The sequence below is a fragment of the Neospora caninum genome, chromosome XII (assembly GCF_000208865.1).
Source record: "Neospora caninum Liverpool complete genome, chromosome XII".
Classification (NCBI taxonomy): domain Eukaryota; phylum Apicomplexa; class Conoidasida; order Eucoccidiorida; family Sarcocystidae; genus Neospora; species Neospora caninum.
In genome coordinates, this window is record NC_018398.1 from 882,661 (window position 1) to 905,112 (window position 22,452).

General features: G+C 52.7%; 1 protein-coding gene across 1 annotated transcript; it reads right to left on the reverse strand.

Moving 5' to 3' along the window:
• Positions 1-1,069: 1,069 nt before the first annotated feature.
• Positions 1,070-21,705, reverse strand: NCLIV_061400 (GI16562, related; the record flags this gene model as incomplete). The annotated part of the gene is made up of 27 exons (XM_003885692.1): positions 1,070-1,510; positions 2,154-2,714; positions 3,422-3,828; positions 4,477-4,526; positions 5,213-5,275; positions 5,595-5,857; positions 6,556-7,428; positions 7,944-8,159; positions 8,966-9,067; positions 9,212-9,361; positions 9,855-9,967; positions 10,354-10,471; positions 11,021-11,104; positions 11,613-11,891; positions 12,246-12,440; positions 13,096-13,143; positions 13,566-13,673; positions 13,949-14,107; positions 15,017-15,243; positions 15,900-16,046; positions 16,606-16,655; positions 17,148-17,290; positions 17,481-17,648; positions 18,199-18,389; positions 18,950-18,997; positions 19,559-19,612; positions 20,172-21,705. 27 exons carry the CDS (start codon positions 21,703-21,705, stop codon positions 1,070-1,072), a joined length of 6,792 nt encoding a protein of 2,263 aa, XP_003885741.1.
• Between the last annotated feature and the right edge of the window lie 747 nt (positions 21,706-22,452).

The window sequence follows — 22,452 nt, forward strand, 5'->3', positions numbered from 1 at the left end:
CCAGAGGTGAAGAAAGCTCCGCCGCTTGCTGTATCGCATACGGTTTGTCGTCTCCAGCTTCAGCGTATTGCCTCTCCCCGCGTTTTTTCGCCGGCGTTTTTTTGTCACGCTTCTTTCCCGGTCGCCGGCGACGGGGGGGAGACTGATTGCGGGCGCCGTCAGGCGTCTCTGCGTTTTCTTATTTCCTTCTGTGCGGAACGAAAGGACCGCCAATTCTCTAGGGCCCCACAAAAGGACCTGGCGCCTTCTCGTGGGCCCCACATCTATAGCATCTACACGTGTGTGGATTCTCGCATGCACAGACATATATAGACTTCATTGCATGCATTCCGAGGATCCTGGATGTGTAGATTTCCGTCTGTGCGTGACGGGAGATCAGCGGAGAGTGGAGGAAGCGAACAAGGGTTGGCCGCGCGTCTGTTCGAGTCTCGTGGTCGGGTCTTCTTTTCAACGCTTGTTTCTTGCTGCACTGGGTAGCCACTGGCAAGGCCTTCCACGAGGCGCTGGTTGCGTGAGGCCGATACTCAGCGAGGAAGACAGAGGACACAGCCGCATTTAGAAAGCAGATTCGAGAGGCAGAGATCGAATGCTACTTTCAAACACCAGAACTGGTTTCTCTGGCAAAAAAGTTGGGAAAAGACGCGGGTCCCAGGGCCCGCGGAAAAACTCTGTTCTGCACAAAACGGTTTCTACGCTCCAACGGCGCAGAAAGACCCGTGGAAAGGAACTTGCAGTCGGTCTTCCGCTTACTGAGAAGGGAAGACGGAAGGCGGCATCTACCCGGGAGAGTCTGTTTCGAGCGAGCGAGAGATACGTAGCCGAGACTCACGGGCCTCGCAGTGTACAGCCCTTCGACGCACAGGAGAAAGCGCGAGTCGAGTCAAGTGAAACGAGCAGAACTTCTTTACGCCTCCCTCACGGAAAGCACTTTCTCTCCACGCACGTGACACCAGACAAAGTTTCTCCCGTATTAACGAAACACACCGCACGCACCACTCCGCATGCGGACGTGCCTCTCTCTGCGCGAGGAGGCGCGTGAATCCACGCCCCCTTCCCCAGCCCCCGTGTTCTATGCGTCCTCGTCCGAGGACGGTGGCGAAGGCAACAGGGTCTCCTCGTCGAAGAAGACGGAGTTCTTTTTCATCCCGACCGATTTGCCCGAGGTTGTCCGGAGAGCCGATTTCTTCGGCGCGGCGCTGAGAGGCGGTGGCCGATGAATGATTTCCGGGTCCTGGGCCATGGCCCAGCGCGCCTCCGACTCTTCTTCTTCGTCGCCGCCTCCCTTCTTCTCGCCCTCGCCTTCGCTGTTGCCCACTTCGCGGATCTTCGCGTACTGCAACAGGGCCAACGAGCTCTTCCGCGTACGTTTCTTCTCGAACTGGTCGCCGGGGCTGAAGCCACCACCAGCCGCCGCGGCCGCCGCAGGCGAAGCCGACGCGCTGTCCTCGCCTTCCTTTGGATCGGTGGTCGCCACGTCCTGGCGCTTGTACAGTGACTCCGCACGCTCGATCTGGACACGGCGGACGCACGCGGGCGCAACAGGCAGAGAGGCAAAACGCAAAAAGTGAACAGCCTCGCGCGCAACCTCCAGACGGACCGTGAGTCTCAAATATACGCAGGACTACGGTCGACAGTGACAGAAAAGAGACACGGACACGGGGCGGAGAAAGGGACGGTTCATCGCGGAGGACTAGAGGAGTGGAAAAGACACAAGAACGCAAGGGACGAGACACGGATTCTTTCCCTTTGATCGCTGTTCCCCGCAACATACCCCAGCGATCCCGCCTTCTCTGCACCCCACACAGATCGAACGCCATGCAGATATCGGAACACAACTGTGCACGCCTACGGAATAATGCACAGGCCGCGCTCTGCCTATTTTTATTCAGATATATATATATATATATATATATGCAGATACGTATACATATATATATATATATATATATATATATATATATATATATATATGATTGAGTACGTATCGAGGAACGCTTGGCTGTGGAGTTCGGCAGGTGTGGGCCACCTGTTTAGTTGTATGCGCGTGTCTCGTTGCGCCTCTGTGGCGGGATATTCAGCTAAGGAATGGAGCCGAGAGCCCTTTGGCTGTCTCTGGAGTGTCTCGAGTGTGTTGCTCTACGGCGGTGACTTACCATTTTCCCTTTGACTCTCCCGAGGACTCTCTCGAAGCTGCCTTTGTCGAGACAGAAAAGGGTGAGGTCGGTCGCGGCGATGATTGAGGCCGTTCGCCGTTGGTTTTTGATCACGGCCATTTCGCCAAAATAGACGCCAGCTTGGAGGCGGCCCAGCTCGATGGGTTCCTGGCCCGCACCCATGGGCTTCAACATGGTGATTTCGCCCTTGAAGATGAAGCAAAACATGTCCCCAGCCATCCCTGCGCGGAAGACTGTCTGGTGCGGCGAGAAGGTCTCGATTTTGCATGCGGCCGCGACGTGCAGGATCTCCGTGTCAGACATGTCTTTGATGATCGGCACCGACTTGAGGAAGTGTTCGATAACCGGTACGACTGCGCGGCGCGCCTCCAGCATGTCCCGAATCAAGTCGTGGTACGTGTCGCGCTCCAACACCCACAAAACGCTGTTGTCGACTTCCGTGACGAGCGAAGCTGTCAGCGGCGTGTCGTTGACCAACTCCGACAGGCCGAAACACTCGTCTGGACCCACAACCCCGATCTCGCTCTCGCCAAATAGCCCCTGCAGAAAACAGCGACAGGAACACGAGACGCACCGCGAAAAAGAAATAAGAAACGTACACGGCGCCACAGAGAGACCGACGCTGCATGCACTCCTCGCGGGAGACAGTGAACGCGAAACAGGAAAGGCGAGGGGGGGAGGCAGGAGAGACACCTTTCAGGGAAAGGAGAGCCCAGCGCGTTCCGCTTTGTGGGCATGCATCTTCGGAGCGGTTCGGAGCGTTCACGCCGGCTGCCTCCCTTGGTTTGTTTCGCGTCCAAGGCTCCTGTTCTTCTCTGGTGTTCCGCTCGCGTCGTGGGTCTCTCTGTGTTTTGCCTTTAACGAAACCCGCGTCTTTTTTTCCTCGTTGTTCCCGCTCCGCCGTTCAGCAGTCTCTGCCGCAAAAAGGCGCGCGCAGCCGGGGTGAGGGCCTCCACGACCTCTCTCGTTCTCTTGCATGTGTGGGCAAAGAGGTGCGTCGACCTAGCCGTGCAAGTCGCCTTTCCCCGCTGCCATTCCATGCCGTGCCGCGGGTTGTTTTATGTTACGCTAGCCAGGTGGGATCATACTAACACGGCGAGAAGGGAAGTGTGTTTCACAGGTATATATATATATATATATATACATAAAAGATATATTGTAAATATATGTTTAGGCCAGAACTTCCCTGCCTTTGCGTTCGTCACGTTCCCTCTTTTCTCTACATCGCCCACCCCCGATGGCCTTACCGCCTGGACGATTTTGAACTCTCCCCACGCACAGAAGACCATGCAGGCTTCGTCGCCAGCTTCCATGACGCGGACCCCTTTCGTCAGGCATTCTCGCCTCATGGTCGAGGCGACGTATCTGAGCTGGAGGAGCTGGAGGTACATGAAGCCCTCTTTCTTCACCAGAACTTCGACGAGACGCTTCGTGCAAGTGGGGTACGCGCGGTGATCATCGCGCTGGACAATGGCCATGTCCTCCCACTTGAGCGCCTCCTTGATCTTCTCCTCGTCGCCTTGGGTGGTCAGATTGTTCGCCGACTTCTCGTTTTCGTCGTCGCTGCCGCTGCCTCCGAAGAAGTTCCACAGTCGCGTCCCAAACGACGCATGCTCCTCCTCCTTCGCGGCGGCTTCTTCGGCAGTCAGCTCGCCTGAAAGGGAAGACGCGAAAACGGACCAGGGGTATGCGCGCCGACGACACACAGACAGGCGACGCCCGCTAGCCCTACGCCACAGGGGCGCAGAAACGTCAGGAAAAGGGAGCGAAGCCAGACAAAGGCACAGCCCTCAGCGCTACCCGGCCAGAGCTCCAGAAACTGCCCTCTCCGGAGCTTCGGAACACACGCGACGAGGGCACTTTGCATAGGAAAGAACGGGAAAATGAATCGGCGGGAGACGCAAGGAAGCCGAGGGGAAAAAGAGGCGTGGAGGAGCCTGGTCACACTCGGCTTTCCGCCGCACTGCGCTTCCGCTGGCGATTCCCGTGCAAGGCAGAACTGGCCTACGGCTCCGCCATGAAGAAGGACAGCGGAGAAGAGTGGAGACGAACGGACAGGAGAAGAGGAGACAGACAGAGGCGACACAGAGAGGCAAACCGCGCGGCGGAGCGGCTGAAAACAACACGTGAGCAGCCGGGACCACACACGGAGCGGCCACACGGGACGGGGCTCCAGAAGGACGAGACAGAAGGGGAGAGCACAGACCTATGGGGAAGAAACCGAGCAGACACACACGCGCTGGAAGAAAAAAACAAAAGAACCGGAAACAGGGACGTGCGTCGTGTCTGAGAGCTCGGTTACCTGCCATATAGCTACAAATGATCCTGGTGTGCATGTGGCCTGTTTGCGCCCTGAGCAAGAGAAAGGGAAGAGAAAAACGGTACAGCCATCAACCGGGAAAATCGCCCTTGCGAAAGCGGTGCATGCAAGGACTCTGAACCCTGAATCTGGGTCCCAACCCGCGGCGTCGTCTAGACGTCGCTCGTGAGGTAGACTGAAATGCAGTCAGGGGTTGGGGCAGTGGTTCGGTATATAGAAGGACAGTAATTGTTGTAGGTACTGCTATTCCACACGCGTTCGGTCTAATGCCTCGCTGAATAGATCACACGGGACTTCGGGTACCTTACGATAGATCACACACATGGCACCCACACGATTCGAGGAACCTCCACCCTCCAGGACGCGAGCTCACCGTGTGCCCCGAGAGGCCACACACGGTAAGACACTCACGCGGATACGGAAACGACGGAACACCACTTGAGGTACGCTCCATGCATATCTGTCCATCTGATGCTCTAACTTCCTATCCATATATATATATATATATATACATTTATATGTGTGGACATATGCCGACATTCGAGCACTGCATAGGTCTTGCGTGGAGGTGTGGGCGCCGCATCGAGAATCGACGAACGCATCGAATCCAAGAAACGGGAACGGTGCGTTCGCCTATGGAGTGCATGCGTTGCTGAAGAATGGGTGTCCTCTTGAGGAGCCCTGAGCGACAGCCCCAAAAACGGGAACGGAATCTTACTTGTCCAACTCCGTCCAGATCGACTTGGCATTCTCCTCGGACACGCCTGCCGCTTCTGCCACTCTGAATTCAAGCAAGGCAAAAAGCCCCAAGAGTCTTGAACGTCCATGAACGGCGGTGGACGTCTTTCGTACGTCGTTTTCATCCCCTGTCTGCCGTCATCCATGAGGCAAGGTGCCCCCACCTCTAAGCACCGCTGTCTTCCCTTCTCGCTAGCAGTCACCGGATGACGACCTCCCGATAGACCACCTCTTCCCTATACAGTACCACATATCTCTCTCTCTCTATATATGTATATGTATGCATATGTGTGAATAGATCCACACACGAGGCACGTCTCTGTGTGGGTTCGTTGTCGGGAGCCCCTTGTGTCTTGACTGACTTGATGAAGTTTTCCTCTGTGCACTCCTCGCCAGCAGAGAGGTTTGCGACTGCCTTGAATGCTTTTCGGGATCCGCCGAAGATCTCCACCCATCGCAGGTTGATTTCGGCCTTGGTCAGTTGATCTTTCTTGTCGATGTTTCGGTACAAGTTGCCCACAGTCAGAGTCCCTTTCAAGGGTTGGCACAGGTCGTCAAACAAAATCTGGATGTCTTTCTTTTTCAGCGACTGCACTCTCAGGTCCCGCACAAACTCCGCGAATTCCTGAAAAGGCAGAAAACACACGCAGACGCTTTGTCTACTCCAGGCAAACAGCTGCACTCGAAAAGAAGAAAGAACCAAGTGCCCGATTTGTGTCCATCTCGCCGCCTCAAAAATCGCACAGACACCTCGGGCGCACACAGGCCCTGGCTGCCTTGCAAACGTAAGAGAGAAACATGCCGAACCGCGACCCAATTCAGATCAGGTGAGACGCCGTTTTCGGCACATATGCATGTCCTCTTCTTTGACATTTTTGTATACATGTGTGTTTGCAGGCTTGCCTGTCTCATAGCATCATGCAAGCATGTCTCTATGTGCGTAGGGGCTTGACTGTATATATATATATATATATATATATAGTTAGGTGTTTGTTGTATTCCGTGCGCACGCTGAATGCAGTCGACATTTGAGACCAGTGTCCCCCTGTTTGCCGGAGTGAATATGGCGTTTCACGACAGAGCCAATCGCCGCAAGGCCATCAGAGCGAACGCAACGAGATGGAGAGACAGGCGAAAACAGGTGGATACAAACACGCGTCGGCTTGGCTTCCTCAACTCTGCGTTTCCAAGAGGCATGCGCGGTTCTCTCCTTTCGCATCCTGCAGGCTGTCACCGCAGAATCGGAGACTATCGAGGAGGAAAAGGAACGCAGAGGTAGCGACATCGGGATACAGCGGGGCGACAGGCATTTCCGCTGCTTACATCGAAGTCGACGTTTTCCGAGTTGTTTCCGTCGATTTGCTGGAAGGCCTGGGCGATCGATCCGTATTTGTTTTTCAGGGTTCCGCGCACGAGATCGCGGATTTCGCCGACTCGATCTTCCACGGGGACTTGCTCGGTCGCATCCTCGCCGTCGTCTTTGTCCTTCTTCTTCTTCTTTTTCTTCTTGTCTTTTTTCTTCTCGTCCTCTTCCTTCTTCTCGTCCCTCTCGGCCTGTTCATCTTCTTCTTCTTCTTCCCATCCCTCACCGCTCGCCGACTGGGCCGCCGCGGCTGCTGCGAGCAGCGCCGCGCCCCCTGCGAGCGACATGCGTCGTTTTGCCTGGCTTTTCGTCCCCTTTTTCTTCGTGGACTCGTCCCCCTCCTCTCTCTCCTCTTTCTTCTTCTTGTTCTTCTTCTCTGCACCCTCCGCGCCTGCGGCCCAGGCCACCTCGCCCGTGCTCTCCGGCTCTCCACTTTTTCTGCGCGAACCGTCCCCCGCGGCGCCATGCTCTCCCGGGGCGCCTTCGCCGGCCTTGGCTTTCTCGTCCCCGCTGGCTGTGTCGCCTGCGGTCGCCTCGCTTTTCTTCTTGCCTATTCCGCTGTTCTTCCGCTCCTTCTTCTTGTTGTACATCTCTTTCTCCCTGTCCAGGTCGATCGTGCCGCAAAACGCACCGCCCGGTTCCTCGTCTTCCTCCTCGGCCTTCCCGCTCGACGCCGAGGGATCGTAGAACGCACCTTGCTCCCCCGCCTCGACTAGCCAGTCGGGGATCTCTTCCTGCTTCGACGCGCCGTACTTGGACTCTGCTTGCTGAAGAAACTCGTCTGAAAGAGCTCCGAGATGCACCTGAAAGTCGCTCCTAGTCAGCGACAAAAGCTGCAGAACGGACGAGACAAAACACAAAGGCGCACGTGCGCAGGAGACGTCCGCGCGCCGTCTAGGAAGGCGCCGGCGTGACAAGCGGAAAAAGCCACAGTGCTGACCATAGCCACGCGCGGCGCGAACGACCCAGGAACTGCACACGCAGATCGGCTGCATCAAACATACCTCATCGCGCTCCGTACACACACACACACGTAGATATATACATATATATACATATATATACATATATATACATATATATACATATACATATATATATACATATATATACATACATATATACATATATATATATATATATATATATATATATATATATATATATGAGCACGAGCATGAATGCGCGTCTGCGTCGACGTTAACCTACACGCATCCGCGTACAGAAACACATGCGTATAATGACTCATATATATATATATATATATATATGCACACAGATGACGTGTGACTACGAACTGTGTTCTCCTTTCGAGCTGTAGATAGAGAGGTCAGAAGTTGAGGTTTACTTTGACGTCGGTTTTGGCGACGCAGCTGGCTGTTCTGGGCTGTTCGTTCAGGAAAGCGATTTCTCCCAAGTATTCGCCGGCGTGAAGGACGACAATCTCGACGGGGGCGTCGTCGACGACCTTTTGCACAGAGACATCTCCAGAGAAAATGATGTAAAAGTTCTCGGCGAGGGTGCCCTCGTGGATAATGACTTCGCGCTCCTGGTAGCACTCCACCTGAACATGTACACACACACACACACACGCAGCCAGCGCAGACCGAGCAACGAGGCCAGCGCGTGAAGGCGTGCGAGAGAAGACCCGCGAAGAAAGGCAGAGTCGAGACATCCAGCAACGTCACGAGCGAACGGGGAGAAGACACGATTAAGAAAGAGCAAGAGAGACTAAGGAAGCAAGGGAGATTAAGGAAGCAAAAAGGACATTAAGAAAGGCAGAGGAGAATAGGCGAGGAAGAGGAAGTCGGCACTCGAGAGTTTAAGAGGAGAACAGAGAAGGGTTTAGAAGACAGAAAGGCATGCAGGAAAGAGCAAGACGCCAGCACAGGAAGACTCCAGACAGGTGGACGTGCGAGAGAGCGTTTCTTCTTTTCCCCCTCTTCCAACGCGCAGAATGCCAGCGACAAGCAAAAGACGCCGGCACGGTGCAGGCATCTCGCGCTTGACGGGTTCGGTTCCTTTCCGACGCAAAATATCCCTTCGTTTTGCCCGCCGCTTGAGTGGAAACGCAGCGGAGAGCGACGCGCATGCACGGCTTTTTCTCCTTGTCCTTCTGAGATGCCCCGCACGAATTCCCGATTCCCGCTGTTCGAAAGAAGACGCTGCTCTCTTCGCTGGAACGAGGGAGAAAAAGATTGGAAAGAACCTCTCCGGTTCGTGAACCGGCGAACAGAAAACCTGGCTGGGGGCGCTACCCCCGTCAGTTGCTGCAGGTTTCGAAGGCATCTTGGTGGCATGAGAGGCGGTCGCTTCCCCCGTACGTTCTTTGGCATTCATTGTAGCGAGTGTGAAAAAGTGGGGGTGTACCTTAAACGCTCTAGCCAGCGCCTGGAGGGCGTCCTCATCCAACATGTTGATGACGGGAACCTTCACCAGCAAGTTCATGATGTGTCCGTAGTCTGCTGTCGGCTAAAGAGAAAAGCACGAAAAACGAAACAAGCATATGGAATCGCTCAAGAGATGTTCAGGAGAGAGACGTGGCCCTACCGATGGGTCTGGACACAAGAGACAAATACATGCAGGCGCTACCTGCTGGGAAGACGGCCTGCGTACCTGAGCTCGCTCTTGGTCATCGGTTTTCAGTTGAAAGGTTGCTTGGCGTTTCAGCGTCTCTTGCTCGTACTGCGCTTGAGCGTACTCCGTGAATGCGGGGTAGTAATCTTCCAAGAGCTCCCTGAACTTCTCCCCCGTCAACGAGTACAACTAGGGGAAAGCACAGCACCCAGCTCACAACAAAAACCGCGGAAGCTAGAATCGAATGATAGACCTATAGTACGCAGATACGCGTAGGAATATATATATATATATATACGTTTATGCATCCATGCATGCATGTAGATATGGATTGCCATACCATACAAGTACGTGTCCATATATACACCGTAACAAATACATGCAGATATACATATATATATATATATATATATATGTACACGCATATACACATGTATTTGTGGCATATTTATGTTGACGCCGCTGTGGCGGCGCAAATTTGGCAGTGAAGGCTTCACCCGAGCAGCTGGTGATCAGCGAGATAAGAGCGATGCAGTGCATCTCCAAACACACGCTGCTTCGATACATTTAAAATGTATATGCTTGAATATCTCGTATGTGTCCATGTACATGCAAAGTGAAGTGATCCAGCATTTGAAACGAGAAGTGTGCGCATGCATGGCAGCCTGTGGGACTGCTGTACCTGCACGGGGGACTTGGCAGTGATGTAGCAGCCTCGCGGTTCATTTTTGATGATGGACATCTCTCCAAAGTAACATGTCGAGTTGTACTCCTGGATTTTCCGGAACGGTTTCCCTGTATGCCAGAGTATGGTAGTAGAACCGCACAGTTTTTACCGATGCCATCCGTTCACAGTTTATCAGATGTACCTTTCCGAAACGCCAGGCAAAGCTAAATACATGTAGATATATGCAATGGTGCACTATTACAGATATATCTAAATTTAAGCATATCTTCTATCTACATATACAAAAATATTTACACTGAACGGCGGGCATGTACATGTGCGTGTACAATTACGCGTATATATATATATATATATATATATATATATATATTTATAGGGAGGGAATGTGGATGTATACAGCTGGCGTGTATATGCACATGCATGGTTGAAGTTCTTCATGCATGCGTCGATGTACTGGTTTGTATAGCGATTTAGGGATGTCTCCGGGGCTCACCTGGTCCCACATACAGTTCCGCGGCGACTGTGCCGGTCTTGAGGACGTAGAAATTCTGCGACTCTTCGCCTTGGAGAATGATAGGTGTGTTCGGGTAAAAACATTCTAGAGACATGGCCTGAAAAGAAAGGGGGAGACACGACACCCGGGAGATCCGCCACAGACACGCAAGAGCACAAGCACGCCTCTCTCGGTGTGCAGGCGCGTCCACCACCGATCACAGTGGCAGGGACGGGAACAGGAAAAGGAATACACCTTCAATACAACTACATGCACACATGCACATGCACAGTTGTACATATATGGTGACAAAGAGAAGCATGCAAGAAGTGTGAATAGAGGAGGATATCTGCAAATGCACCAAGGTGCGAGACCGGCGAGTATCAATGCAGACCTGCGATAGAGGCGAAAGCAGTGGGTTCGCAAGACGCAAAGAGCGAGAAGAACCACAAAACACTCTCCAAGTGAATATTTGGAGTCGCGCTGTGGAGAGTCACAACCGGAACTCATGGCCTGCTGTCGTTCCACATTCCCTCAAGATCTGGGAAGGCGCGACACATGCTTCGTTTGCCGTTCGTTATTTCTGAAAGGCAAGTGCTCTCAAGCGCTCGTTAGCCGAACGTGTAGCGGTTCGTCCGCGCTCCGCAGGTGGTTTGACCGTTTTTACCTTCACGATCTCCTTTCGCCTCTCCAGCGGCAAGTCCTTCAGCACTGGAACGGCCTCCAGCAAGAGCATGCATTCGTCGCGCAGCTGGGAAACGGGAACAGAAGGAAGCGCGCATCACCCTTCGATTTAGAGAGAGAAGACACTGCCTGGAGTCGTCGGCGGACGACTCCCCTGGGCTGAGAGGTCGAGTGTGGGGTCTCCACACCCGCCTCCGACAAAGCCTCGTGCTGGCCCGAACACGCGCCCGGAAGGATCTCTGGGAGGCGAGCAACGCTCCCGCTTCGCGAGACGAAACATGGGCGAGAAAGCACAGCTCCACAGTTTCACATGAATGCATGTCTACCAACACATAGCTATTTATGCAGTCACGTGTGGAAGGACGCAATAATGTACAGCCGCCTCCCCGTATGTACATCTACTCACCTATACACACCTTTTTACATATCTTATACATCTACACACACACGTATCTATATATAGATATATACAGATTTACAGAGCAAAAAAACATCTATATGGACACTGTGGTGGTGCTGTTGACCATGCGTCTAGACGGTTGCTGGTTTGCTCGGAAGACGCAGCCGAGTCTCACCTTCGTTTGCTCGGTGGCAAGCATCTCTTCGATTGTTGCTCCTGACCCCCCCGTCCGTCTTTCGTCCCCGAGAGCGTCGCTCAGGACACCCGCACCGTCGGTTCCATCATCGGGTTCCTCAATCGACGTTGGCTTCGTTTCTGTCTCTCGCTTCTTCTGCGACTTCTTCCTTTTGTCCACGTGACCCTGCGCTGTGTAGACGCGCCCGGCGCGACCAATAAAGGACGTTTCGAACTTCCGCAACTGCGCGTTGAAGTCTTCCTTCGGCAGAGAGAGAACCTAAAAACGGGTGGCCCGGAAACTACCGGCACAGGTATGTAAACCTCTACATCTTGTTATGCGCAGAAAATGTATATTTCGCTAGAGGTGCATAGACTTAAGTCTGTGTGGTTCGGGCCCCATAACGTACAAACATGGTACTCAAGAGATAAGAAAACGAGAACGATATCTCTCTACATATATGTACATTGAATGTATATACATATATATATATATATATGTGGATGTATAACTAGACGTTTGTATGTATATATATATATATATATATATATATATGTAAGTAGGTACATACGAGTACAGAATCTGACACGGCTTTCGCGGTTCGTTGCCTGCACTTTGCGCCCCCACACTTACAGTGCACAGGCCTCTGGCTTTCACGGTGGCCGTTCGCGTTTGGTCTCGGATGATGGAGATCTCTCCAAAGTAGTCGCCGCGCTGGTAGATGCGGAAGGTGACTTCTTCCATCTCGTTGGTTGCAGCGTCTTTCTTGTACTTCACCACTGCGGCCTCGCCCTTCTTCACCAAGTAGAAGTTGTCGGGCTCGTCGAACTGAGGAAGCGGGAAAGAAAGCAAACAGGCGACACACAAAACCGGTAGATTCCCTCTCGAGGGCGAAGCTAAAAGTGGCTACGAGATGCGGCCAGAATCCAGACAGGGAGGCACGCTTCGCCGTATGAGGCGCTCGCGCCCTCAACGCCCCTTTCGCACTCGGACGGGATCCTCTGACTCGAACATCCGAGAACACGGCGCTGCCTCAAAACCAAAAAACGCCCAGTGACTCATCTATTCGACAAAGAAGTGCATTTAGACGTACATAGCGAGACACGGCCACGTGTCTACTTCCACCGCATTTCCACTGAAACAGGTACACCCTACTCTACAAATATACATATATATATATATATATATATAGATATATATATACACGCACCATGTATGCATATATAATATATACTTGTATGTATATATATCAGATATACGTATATGTGTATCATATATACGTATATATAATATATATACATATATACCGACGTGAACGGTGTGCCGAGATACTGGTGCGAGAGGCACAGTAGACCGATTCGCCAAAACGAAAGGCAGACGGACAGGGAGATCCGCCTGGTAAGACATTGCGCCTTGGAAAATGCACATAGGTATCTGCATATTCACGAACAAGTTGGGAGACCGTGACCTACGTTGCTCCTACCTCTTTGAAAATGGCTTCGCCGTCTTCAAAAGTTTCCTCTCCAAACGTCTGCAGAAATCCGACAAGCAACCACACATGGGGACAACACCCGAGCCGCAAACCGCGTGCCTCCCTTCCCAGTGCCCTCAATTTCCATACACCTATGTGAACATGCCTGTCCATATTAATATATATATATATATATATGTATATATATAGAGAGAGATTTAGGTATATATTTATGTATACATCGGTATCTACGTATAGATTCCCATATACACGTGGTTATAGGTATAGGGAAACCTTTACAGAACCAGACAAAAAGTTATCTGTACACAGGGAACGAGAGGTTTTGTTGTTAGCGCTTTCCTACGCTGTGGCTTGGCACGCCTCTCGATAGATCGCCAGGTAATTGCGACTCTCTAGTCCCCGTTTGCAAATGTGAGGGCGTTTTCCTGAGTTGCTTCGATTTGTCTCCGCAGCAAACTCACTCTGGCAAGGCGCCTCGCTTGAACCTCCGACAACTTGTTGAGCACCGGGACGATTTTGATCAGCGCCATGTTTGCAGCGACATCTCTAGTTCTCTTGATCCGTTCGTGCTGACAACGTTAAGGAACATGAAACCGACAAGACCGCATGAGGCGAAATGAAAGCCCTATCTCCCGTCTCTTCTTTTCAGCTTGCTTCCCTTCTTCTTTCCTTCACCACTTCGTTGGTTTCCCTGTTTCGAGATTGCGCCGCGCGTCCCGTGTTCCCCGCCGCTCCCTCGCGTGCGTTTGGCCCCCCCGCAAAGGCCGCGAGCTCGCGCTGAGTCTGTTCGCTTTTCGTTCACGCAGTCTCCCTTTTTGCCTTATGTGTCCTGGCTCCTGTGTACCTTGAAGTGCTTCTCAAAGTCTTCGCGCTTGAACGCGAAAACCTTGGTTTTGGTCAGAGCCTTGACGGCGTACGGGTTCGGCTTCCCCTCCAGCATCTCCTCACTGAAGAGAATCTGTGGCGCACTCTTCTCCTCGGCAACTGTCTCCAACAGCAAACCCTACAGAGGAAGGCATTCGTCAAAGCAGAGAGTTCCAAGATGACTCACGTAAGAACCGTTCCCCAGGACACCACTACCCTTTTGGCGGATGAATCCCCCGCTGAACCGAAACCAGCAGTTGCCTCAGGGCGCGGCAACCCCGTGCCACAGTACCGACACCCGACGGACACGCACACGCTCTGTGAGGGTTTCAAGACGTTATGCCCAGAATCGTTTCACGTGCACTATATACAGGAGGATATATCCCAACGTTGTTTCTCCACGCAAGGTAGGTACCCTTCGCAAGGGTATACATATATTAGATAGATAGATAGATATAGATAGATAGACAGATAGATAGATAGATAGATAGATAGATAGATAGATATGTATATCTCACAGGAGTCAGAAAGCCGTCTCTGCATGTGCAGCCACTTCGCTAAATTGCGCCCGACTTAAGGACACAGGAGGACGGTGGAAAATGTCGATATTGCGAGGGAGGCCGAGTCTGCTCATTTTCTGGCGCGTTTTGCGTCGTGCGAAAAGAGATTCCACATCTGTGAACTCTCACAGATTCTGCGAGACATGCCGTGCACGCTCGCTGATTCTGCAAACTCGCTCTGTTCTGCATCATCCCCCGCCCCCAAAAAATGTTCTCACAGATGCCCTCGCGACACGGACAAACACACAGAGAGATATGTTGACGCCTACCTCCATCTACATGTATAGACAGATTCATCTATATACCTATCTACCTATATATATATATATATATATATGGATGCACATATATACGTGTATATATATATATATATATATGCGTGTGAGTGCATCTGTGTATACACGGAGGCATATTGTGTATAAGAGGATCTAAGAATAGATTTTTTGGTAAGAGTCGGCCTCGTGTTTTCCTCTCCGCTGGTGCCTTACCGGTTGGAGCAGTTGCACACTGCCTGTCATGACGATGTACAGGGGGCACTTGCTGTCTTGCGCCTCTTGAATGCGCTGCTCAGGTTCATAGACGGTCTTTGTCATTTTTTTGATCATTGCCAGTCGCGTGAGAGGAAACAAAACATCCCACGTCGTGCTCCCCTCCAGCACGTTGTCAATGGTTGCCTCGGCCTCCGTGAAGCCAAGCGACAATTTCCTCGTCAAAGCTGAAGAGAAACGATGCACGAGAAAATGAATGCCGCCAGAGGTGAGGAGAGAAAACAGACAGGGATCGACGCGCGATATCAGCCGCTGCAGCCGCGCCCATCCCCAACATCGCCGGGACCTGCTCTAGCAATTGAGCAAACCAAAAAACACGATCCACGTGCAGGAACATGCAGCCACAGGCTCCGCCGCACCTACACCAGCCCCGCCATATATATATATATATATATGTATATATATGTGTATACATATGTATACGTATGGCAGTTTAGAGACATCCGGCGCTACCGAGACTGAGGCGGAGGGGAGCAAAAGCCGCTGGCAGATGCGCGGCTGAAGCACCGACGCGCCGATGCAAGTTTTCCACACGACGACACTTGCCTATCTCCATCTATGAAAGGAACTGCACTCTGTCTCTGCATCTCAACCATGATACGAATCCACGAAAACCGTACCAACGACCCTACATGCGTCCTGCATGTCTACTGTATATACACATGTATACACACGCAGATGCATGTTTGCACGTTACATGTATCCAGGCATCTCTCCGCATATCCTGTATCTCTTTTCTTGGCCACGGGGGTTTCGTTCGCTGGCGCGATCTCCACAGCGCAGAGACCGCTAACAGTCCGTCGCGCTGTGCACTGTTACCCACCGAGAGGTCGGCCACAAGATTCATGGCGTTTGCATTTCGGCTGCGGCGACGGCGGTGGACTCGACCGGCCGAAGAAACTCATCAGGCCGCCCTCCATCTTGGCAACTTCTTCCTCAATGCGCTTCACTTCCGCCAACTCGACGTTGTCTGAACGACAGACGCGCACCGCACGCGCGCCGCTTCGGTCCTCAACCGAACGACGGAGAAGCTCCGCCGCGTACAGCGGATCTCTGGAGGCGGGGTCGCATGCGTCTTCAAATGCACGCATAGAAATATACCTATACATTCCGGTACCTACACATGCACTCGTGTAGTCAAACACATTCACTCATACCTTTGCATACACTAACACAAACACACATACTCATGTACGTAAATACAAAATATACATATAAACGACATGTATATATATATATATATATGCACATGCACATATGTATGCACATACGTATGTGCATATATAAGTGCGCGCGCCTAGGTATCCGGGTATTCCACGCCTAGGCTGTCTCGAGGACAGTCTGGGACGGAAGTTCCCTGCCGCCGAACTCCTCAGAATCCCGTGGAGGCCTTCCTGCGTGGACGCAGAAGCGGTTGTGCGTGACTCCATCTCGACGGAGATCCAGCGCGACAGAGACAGTCGCTGGGAAGCGGGCGGGCGGGGACGTCTCGCACAAGGAATGGCTGTTCCGCAGAGAGAGACGCTTACCTTCCAGGAGAAGAAGGACACTTTCCAGCTGCAAGTGCCCGGAGCCGAGTCTGCACAGAGACGCAAACACAAGCGGCCGCGTTCGAGTGGAGGCTCTCCTCTAGCCTGCGTCTGCGGTTGCGAGAGCTGCACGGAGGGCCGACAGCAGGCGAGAGTCGACGGGAGCAGGCGTCGACGCGACAGGCAGAACGCACGGGGAGAGGAGAGCCCCGCAAGGTGCCTCGAGACGGCGGTCGAGGAGCGAGCGGCCGCTCCCTCTGCGAACTCCGCATTTGAAGGCAGGCGCGCATGCGGTGAGTGGAGAGGCTTCCGCAACGATTTGAGCGAGCGAGAGAGCAGGGCGAAATGCATGCATACGCCCTGCATTCTGGCCACAGAGCGCCAGAAAGGAAACGCGAGAGGCGGTGAGCGCCGGAGCAGGAAGGCGACTGGTCGCAGGTCGGACAAGAAGACACGCGCGGCTGCCTGACTGGACCGCGAGTGAGACGCAATGCGAGTCGACGGAGAGGAGACGAGCCGCAAATGAAAGACAATTTCCTTACACGTCAATGGACTTCCAGAGCGCCTCCGCATTTTGAGATGTCAACCCCGCTTTGGCGCTGACACGAAAGAAGGCGTCTTTCGTCACGCGCCCTGTGGGAGCAATTTGTTCCGCCTCGAACGGGACGCCCATGTTTCCGAAGATCTGAAAGCCCGGAGACACGACCGCGAAAGCGTCCAGGAAGACAGATGGAGGCCTCAACGCCCGACGAGCTCGCGAAGCAGATCGAAAGAGACACCCACACGACAGAAGAGAACGACGTCGCCAGGAAAGGAGAGGGAAGACTCGAGACCACGACACGAGAGAGAAGAGAGAAGAAAAGGCACAAACCTACGTCCTCAAGTCGCCTTCCCAGCTGTACGAGCGTGGCGTCACCGTCCATGTTTCTGTACAACAGGCCTTCCGTCAGCATTTCTGCAGGTTGAGAGAGCTGACGGTACAGGTCGTGGACTGTCGAGAACGGATAATCCAGGCCAGATTCATCCAGAAAGTCTGCGAATTGCTGGACAGACAGAGAGAACAGAAGACAAACACCGCCTCGCCTTATCTTCACACCGAGGCACGCTTCTCGACAAACGCGACTGTCCGTTAGCGAAAGACCGCAGACCTTCATGTGTGCTCATCTGCAGTATTGACTACAGAAAACGCTCCCACGCACGTCCGAAGCCATCGCGCCCTCCCAGATTTCTCTTGTATCATCCATAAATAAATATATATATATATATATATGTATATTTAGGTTGACTTGGCCATTGCAAAAGTCATGGATAAACTGGATATACAGTTAGAGTTGTGTATCGGTTGATACGTGTCTTCGCATCCAGCAGAACCGAATGTTCGGTTTTGTTGCTGTCGGTGCACGCGCGTTACGGGAGCACGTGTGAGATAGGGCGGTTCAAGTGCCTGCCTCGCGTTACCGGGCCTTCCGCCTTCCTCCAAGCGGAGCACGCCCCCGTGAGGCTTCAGGTGACTGGCAATCAAACATGCGGATGTTAGGTTTCCGTGAAATCGCTTTGGAGAAAGCGGTCCAGCACTACCGTCGCCGCACTCACATGAAGCGTGACAGCCCCCGTTCGTCGATTGTCCATGTACTTGAAGGCATTTGCGAGGCTGTTGTATTTGTCGTGAATTTTGTGTTTCAGCGCACTTCGCGGCGAGTACGAGGCGCTCACGACGCTTTCGTTTTCGCTGTCGGTCGACGCGTCGTCGGCGCCCGTCACTGTGGCGGTCGAAACAGAGGTGGCTGCGAAGAAAAAAAACAAGCGAACCCAGTGGACAAACGGCTGAGCCACGAACAAAGGGGAAAGGTCGCGCGTCTTTCAAAGCGAGTGGAAACTGCGTTCCTTTCTCCCGGGCCTCGATACACAGAAACGCCTACGCACACACACACACGCCGTGAGTGGAGACAGGCGAGGCACGAAACACCGAGAGACATTGACAACCACATATAACTCTCTCTCTCTCTCTATATATATATATATATATTGTGCACTGGTATAGACGTGAATGAAGTTTGGCAGCCGCATTTTTCACTTGGAGCAGGCCCGAGTGTCTCTACAACTGGGAATGTGTTTTCTCTTCTAGGTGTGAAGGAGAGACAACTTCGTGGCGTCCAAAGACAGGCGCAGGCTTGTAGATCCATATATATATATATATATATATATATATATAGGGAATTAAAGTCTAGAGTTTGGAACAAATGAGATCGTCAGGCGGTCATCTCTCTATGCTTTCGACACGGTTACCTTTACTTCTCGGTGTGGCTGAGAAAACCATGCATGAGGAATGCGCTGTGTGTCTTACAAGGAGAGTCGTCTTCGTCGAAGTGGACCGCAGCGCCCTGGTTCTCGTCTGAAGGAGTCGACAGCGCGACAGCCAATCCAACACAAAAAAGGAGAATCGATCGGGACAGGTGAAAAACGTCCGGAAAGACATATGTGGACGGTACCGATAGAGGCTAGAGGAGAACAAAAAGAAACTCCCTGCGATGGACATACGTCGGAAACACAAAGCGAAAGAGACACTCTACGCTGCTCTCTATCCGACCGTCGATCTAAATGCTTGAAAACACCGGCCAACGCGAACAAATGTATATACAGATACCTATATATATATATCTACGTATGCTTGTAAATACATGGATATATATATATATATATATATATATGCATGCAAATTTCTGCCTGCCAGGCATCGACAAGACACTGACGCGCATGGACACAGTCATCTGTTCCCTAGCTCCAGTGGACGCCACGTGGGCACATGCACATGCACAGATTCACAGGGACATGCCATCAAACGCGAAATCGAACAAGGAGACGCCTTTTCTCCTCCCAGCGGGGGCGCATTCGACTCCAACCTTCTCCACTTTAAGGCCTGTCCGTGCGCCGAAGATGCGCGGAAAGTGTTTACCTTCTGCTGCGCTGCAACTCGTTATCTCCTTCATCTTACTCGGTGCGATGGCACCTGAAAAAACACAAGTTTCGCTCAGGTCGCCGGCTTTTTTACCAGCGGCGGACACAGGCAAACGCAGGAACCTCTTCTATGAACCCTTACATTCAGATATGTATACATATATATACATAGACATACGCATGCATTACTACATCGATCTATGGGTATATGTTTATATGTATATCGGCTGATGTATTTATGCATGCTTTTATACATAGCAACGTTTGAATACGCATCCTTGAATATGAGTTTAGACTTAGGCACATTCATAAGCGCATCGATTAATGTATGTACACGTGGAACTATGTATATATGTGCTAGACATATACGGCCCTGGGCGCGATGGGACGCTGACTGCCGTCGAGTCCGCCGTGGTTCTGAATCGACTTCTAAAGGAGATACAGAACAAAATGGGTTTGAGACAATCTCCGCAGAAAGCATGCAGCGAAGCAGAGAAAGTGCAGACACAGACGCGTGACACCACGGACACAGAAGGCAAAAACGAACAGGAGAGTGGTCTGCTACCGGAGGCGCGAGCGCATCTCGCTTTCGGTAAAAGAATATGCCTCACCGGCAAGAGACGCATTTCGTTTGGCCATTCGGCCAAGTGGCCCTGGAGGCTGCTCAGCGCCGCTTTCTGGGTGTGCAGGTGGACCATCTGCGTATGAAGGTGAGGATGCCGGAAGCGCTTCCTGGTTTCGTGTTGAGGCTGTTTCTCCGTTGGTGGCTGCTTCCGACTGCCCGTCTAAGGCATCGGAGGGAAGCGTTTGTCGTGCTGGTTCAGCTTCTCTTCGGGCCCTCTCCTCTGCTTGACGGAACTGCCTCCCTCTCTCTTCTTCTTCCTCTTGCTCCCTTTGTTTCCTTCTTCTCTCTTCTTCTTCCTCTTCTGCTCTCCGTCTTCTGCGTCTCTCTTCTTCTTCCTCTTGCTCCCTTTGTTTCCTTCTTCTCTCTTCTTCTTCCTCTTCTGCTCTCCGTCTTCTGCGTCTCTCTTCTTCTTCCTCTTGCTCCCTTTGTTTCCTTCTTCTCTCTTCTTCTTCCTCTTCTGCTCTCCGTCTTCTGCGTCTCTCTTCTTCTTCCTCTTGCTCCCTTTGTTTCCTTCTTCTCTCTTCTTCTTCTTGCTCCCTTTGTTTCCTTCTTCTGTCTTCCTCTTCCTCTTCCTCTTTCTGTCGTCTTCTCGCCAGCTCTTCTCTCTCTTTCAGTTGGTTTCTGCGCCTCTCTGCCTCGCGCTCTTCTTCTTGCTTCCTTCGCTGTCTTCGCTCTTCGTCCTCGGCTTCTTCTCTCCTTCTCCGTTCGTCGCGCAGCCTTCTCTCTTCTTCCTCCTCTCGAATCCGTTGCTGCCGCCTTCTCTCGAGTTCTTCCTCTTCCTCTCTGAAACGACGTTCTCGCTCTTCGCATCTTTTCGAGATTTCTTCTTCTCTCTCACGTCTTCTCCGTTCCTCCTCTTCTTCGGCCTTCTTCCGCCGCGCCTCTCGCTCTTTCCAGTACGCTTCTTCCTCCTTCTGTCTCTCCAGCTTCTTCTTCTGCTCGCGCCTCTCTTCTTCTTCCATGGCCTCCCGTCGTCTTCTTCGTTCCTCCTCCATTCGCCGGACCATCTCCAACTTCTCCTTCTCCATCTGCTTCCTCATTTCGTCGACCTGCCGCCGCATTTCGCGCGCAACGCGCTCCTGCTCTTTCCTCACTTCCCCCATAAACCGTTCCCTCTCCGCCTTCCTCTCTGCCTCGCTCTCGACCTTCTCCTTGATCCCTGCAGCGTCGCAGCGAATTGATGCCTCGGCGGCTCTCATTGTCGCCTCCATTTCCGGCGAAAAGCGATACGAAGCCGCAGGTTCGTCTCGGCTGCTTCCTGCCTCTTCACCGCTCCGCCACTTCCCGTCTCCCCGGCGCTTCTTCTCGCCTTTCTCGCTCTCCTCCACCTCGCTAACGGCTCCAGGCCGTGGAAAGGTGAACTTCTCTTCCACCCCAGCGAGTCGCCGCAGGAGCTCCACCTGCCTCACTAGCACTCGGTCACGATCCAGAGTCCACGACGACTCCGACACGCGCATGCGCACTGTTTCGGCTTCTTCGACACCGTCGCAGTCTGCGCCTGCCGGCGCCGCGACCGGCATGACTCCTTCTTTCTCCCTGTGCCTTTGCCTCTTCCCTGCGCCGTATATGTCGACGGGGATGTCACGCAGACCTCTCAGCTTTGCGCGCGACACACCGAGAGACGCCCGGCGCTCTCGGAGCTCGCTGCGTCTCTCGCGGATCTCCTGCAACGCGTCGCTGTACACGAGACGGTCGGCCAGTATTCGCCGCGCAACGAATAATCCCGAGCGCAGCGCGTGCCCCGGGCTGAATGCGGTGAAGTCGTTGCCGCCAGCAGAGAAGCCGGGAAGCGCCGAGACCGCCGCGCCAGGTTCCAAGTCGCTGTCGCAGGCACACGTTAAGCTCTCAACCAAATTCGTATTGGAAAACTGGACAGAACCAAAGAGAGAGACGAGACAGAGAGAGGGAAGAGAGAGAGCGAGAAGAGAGAAAGGGAGAGAACGAGATGCGGGGGGAGATAGAGAGAAGAAATAGGGAAGAAGGGAGGAGCGACAGAGAGAACGAGAAGAACGAGATGGTGAGAGTGAGAAAGAAAGAGAGGAGGAGGCAAAGACGAAAAGGAGACAAAAAACAGAAGAGAAGGAAGGTGAGAGACGAATCCAAGGCGCGACGGGAGGCGACGAAGAGATCAAACAAGCGAAGGAGAGACAACTCAGACGATAGGAATTGACGGACATGAAACGCAAGAGAGATGACAAGTCCGGAAAGAACCAGAGAGAGGACGGGGGAACGGAGAGCAGACGCGAGAAGCGCGACACAGAGGCGAG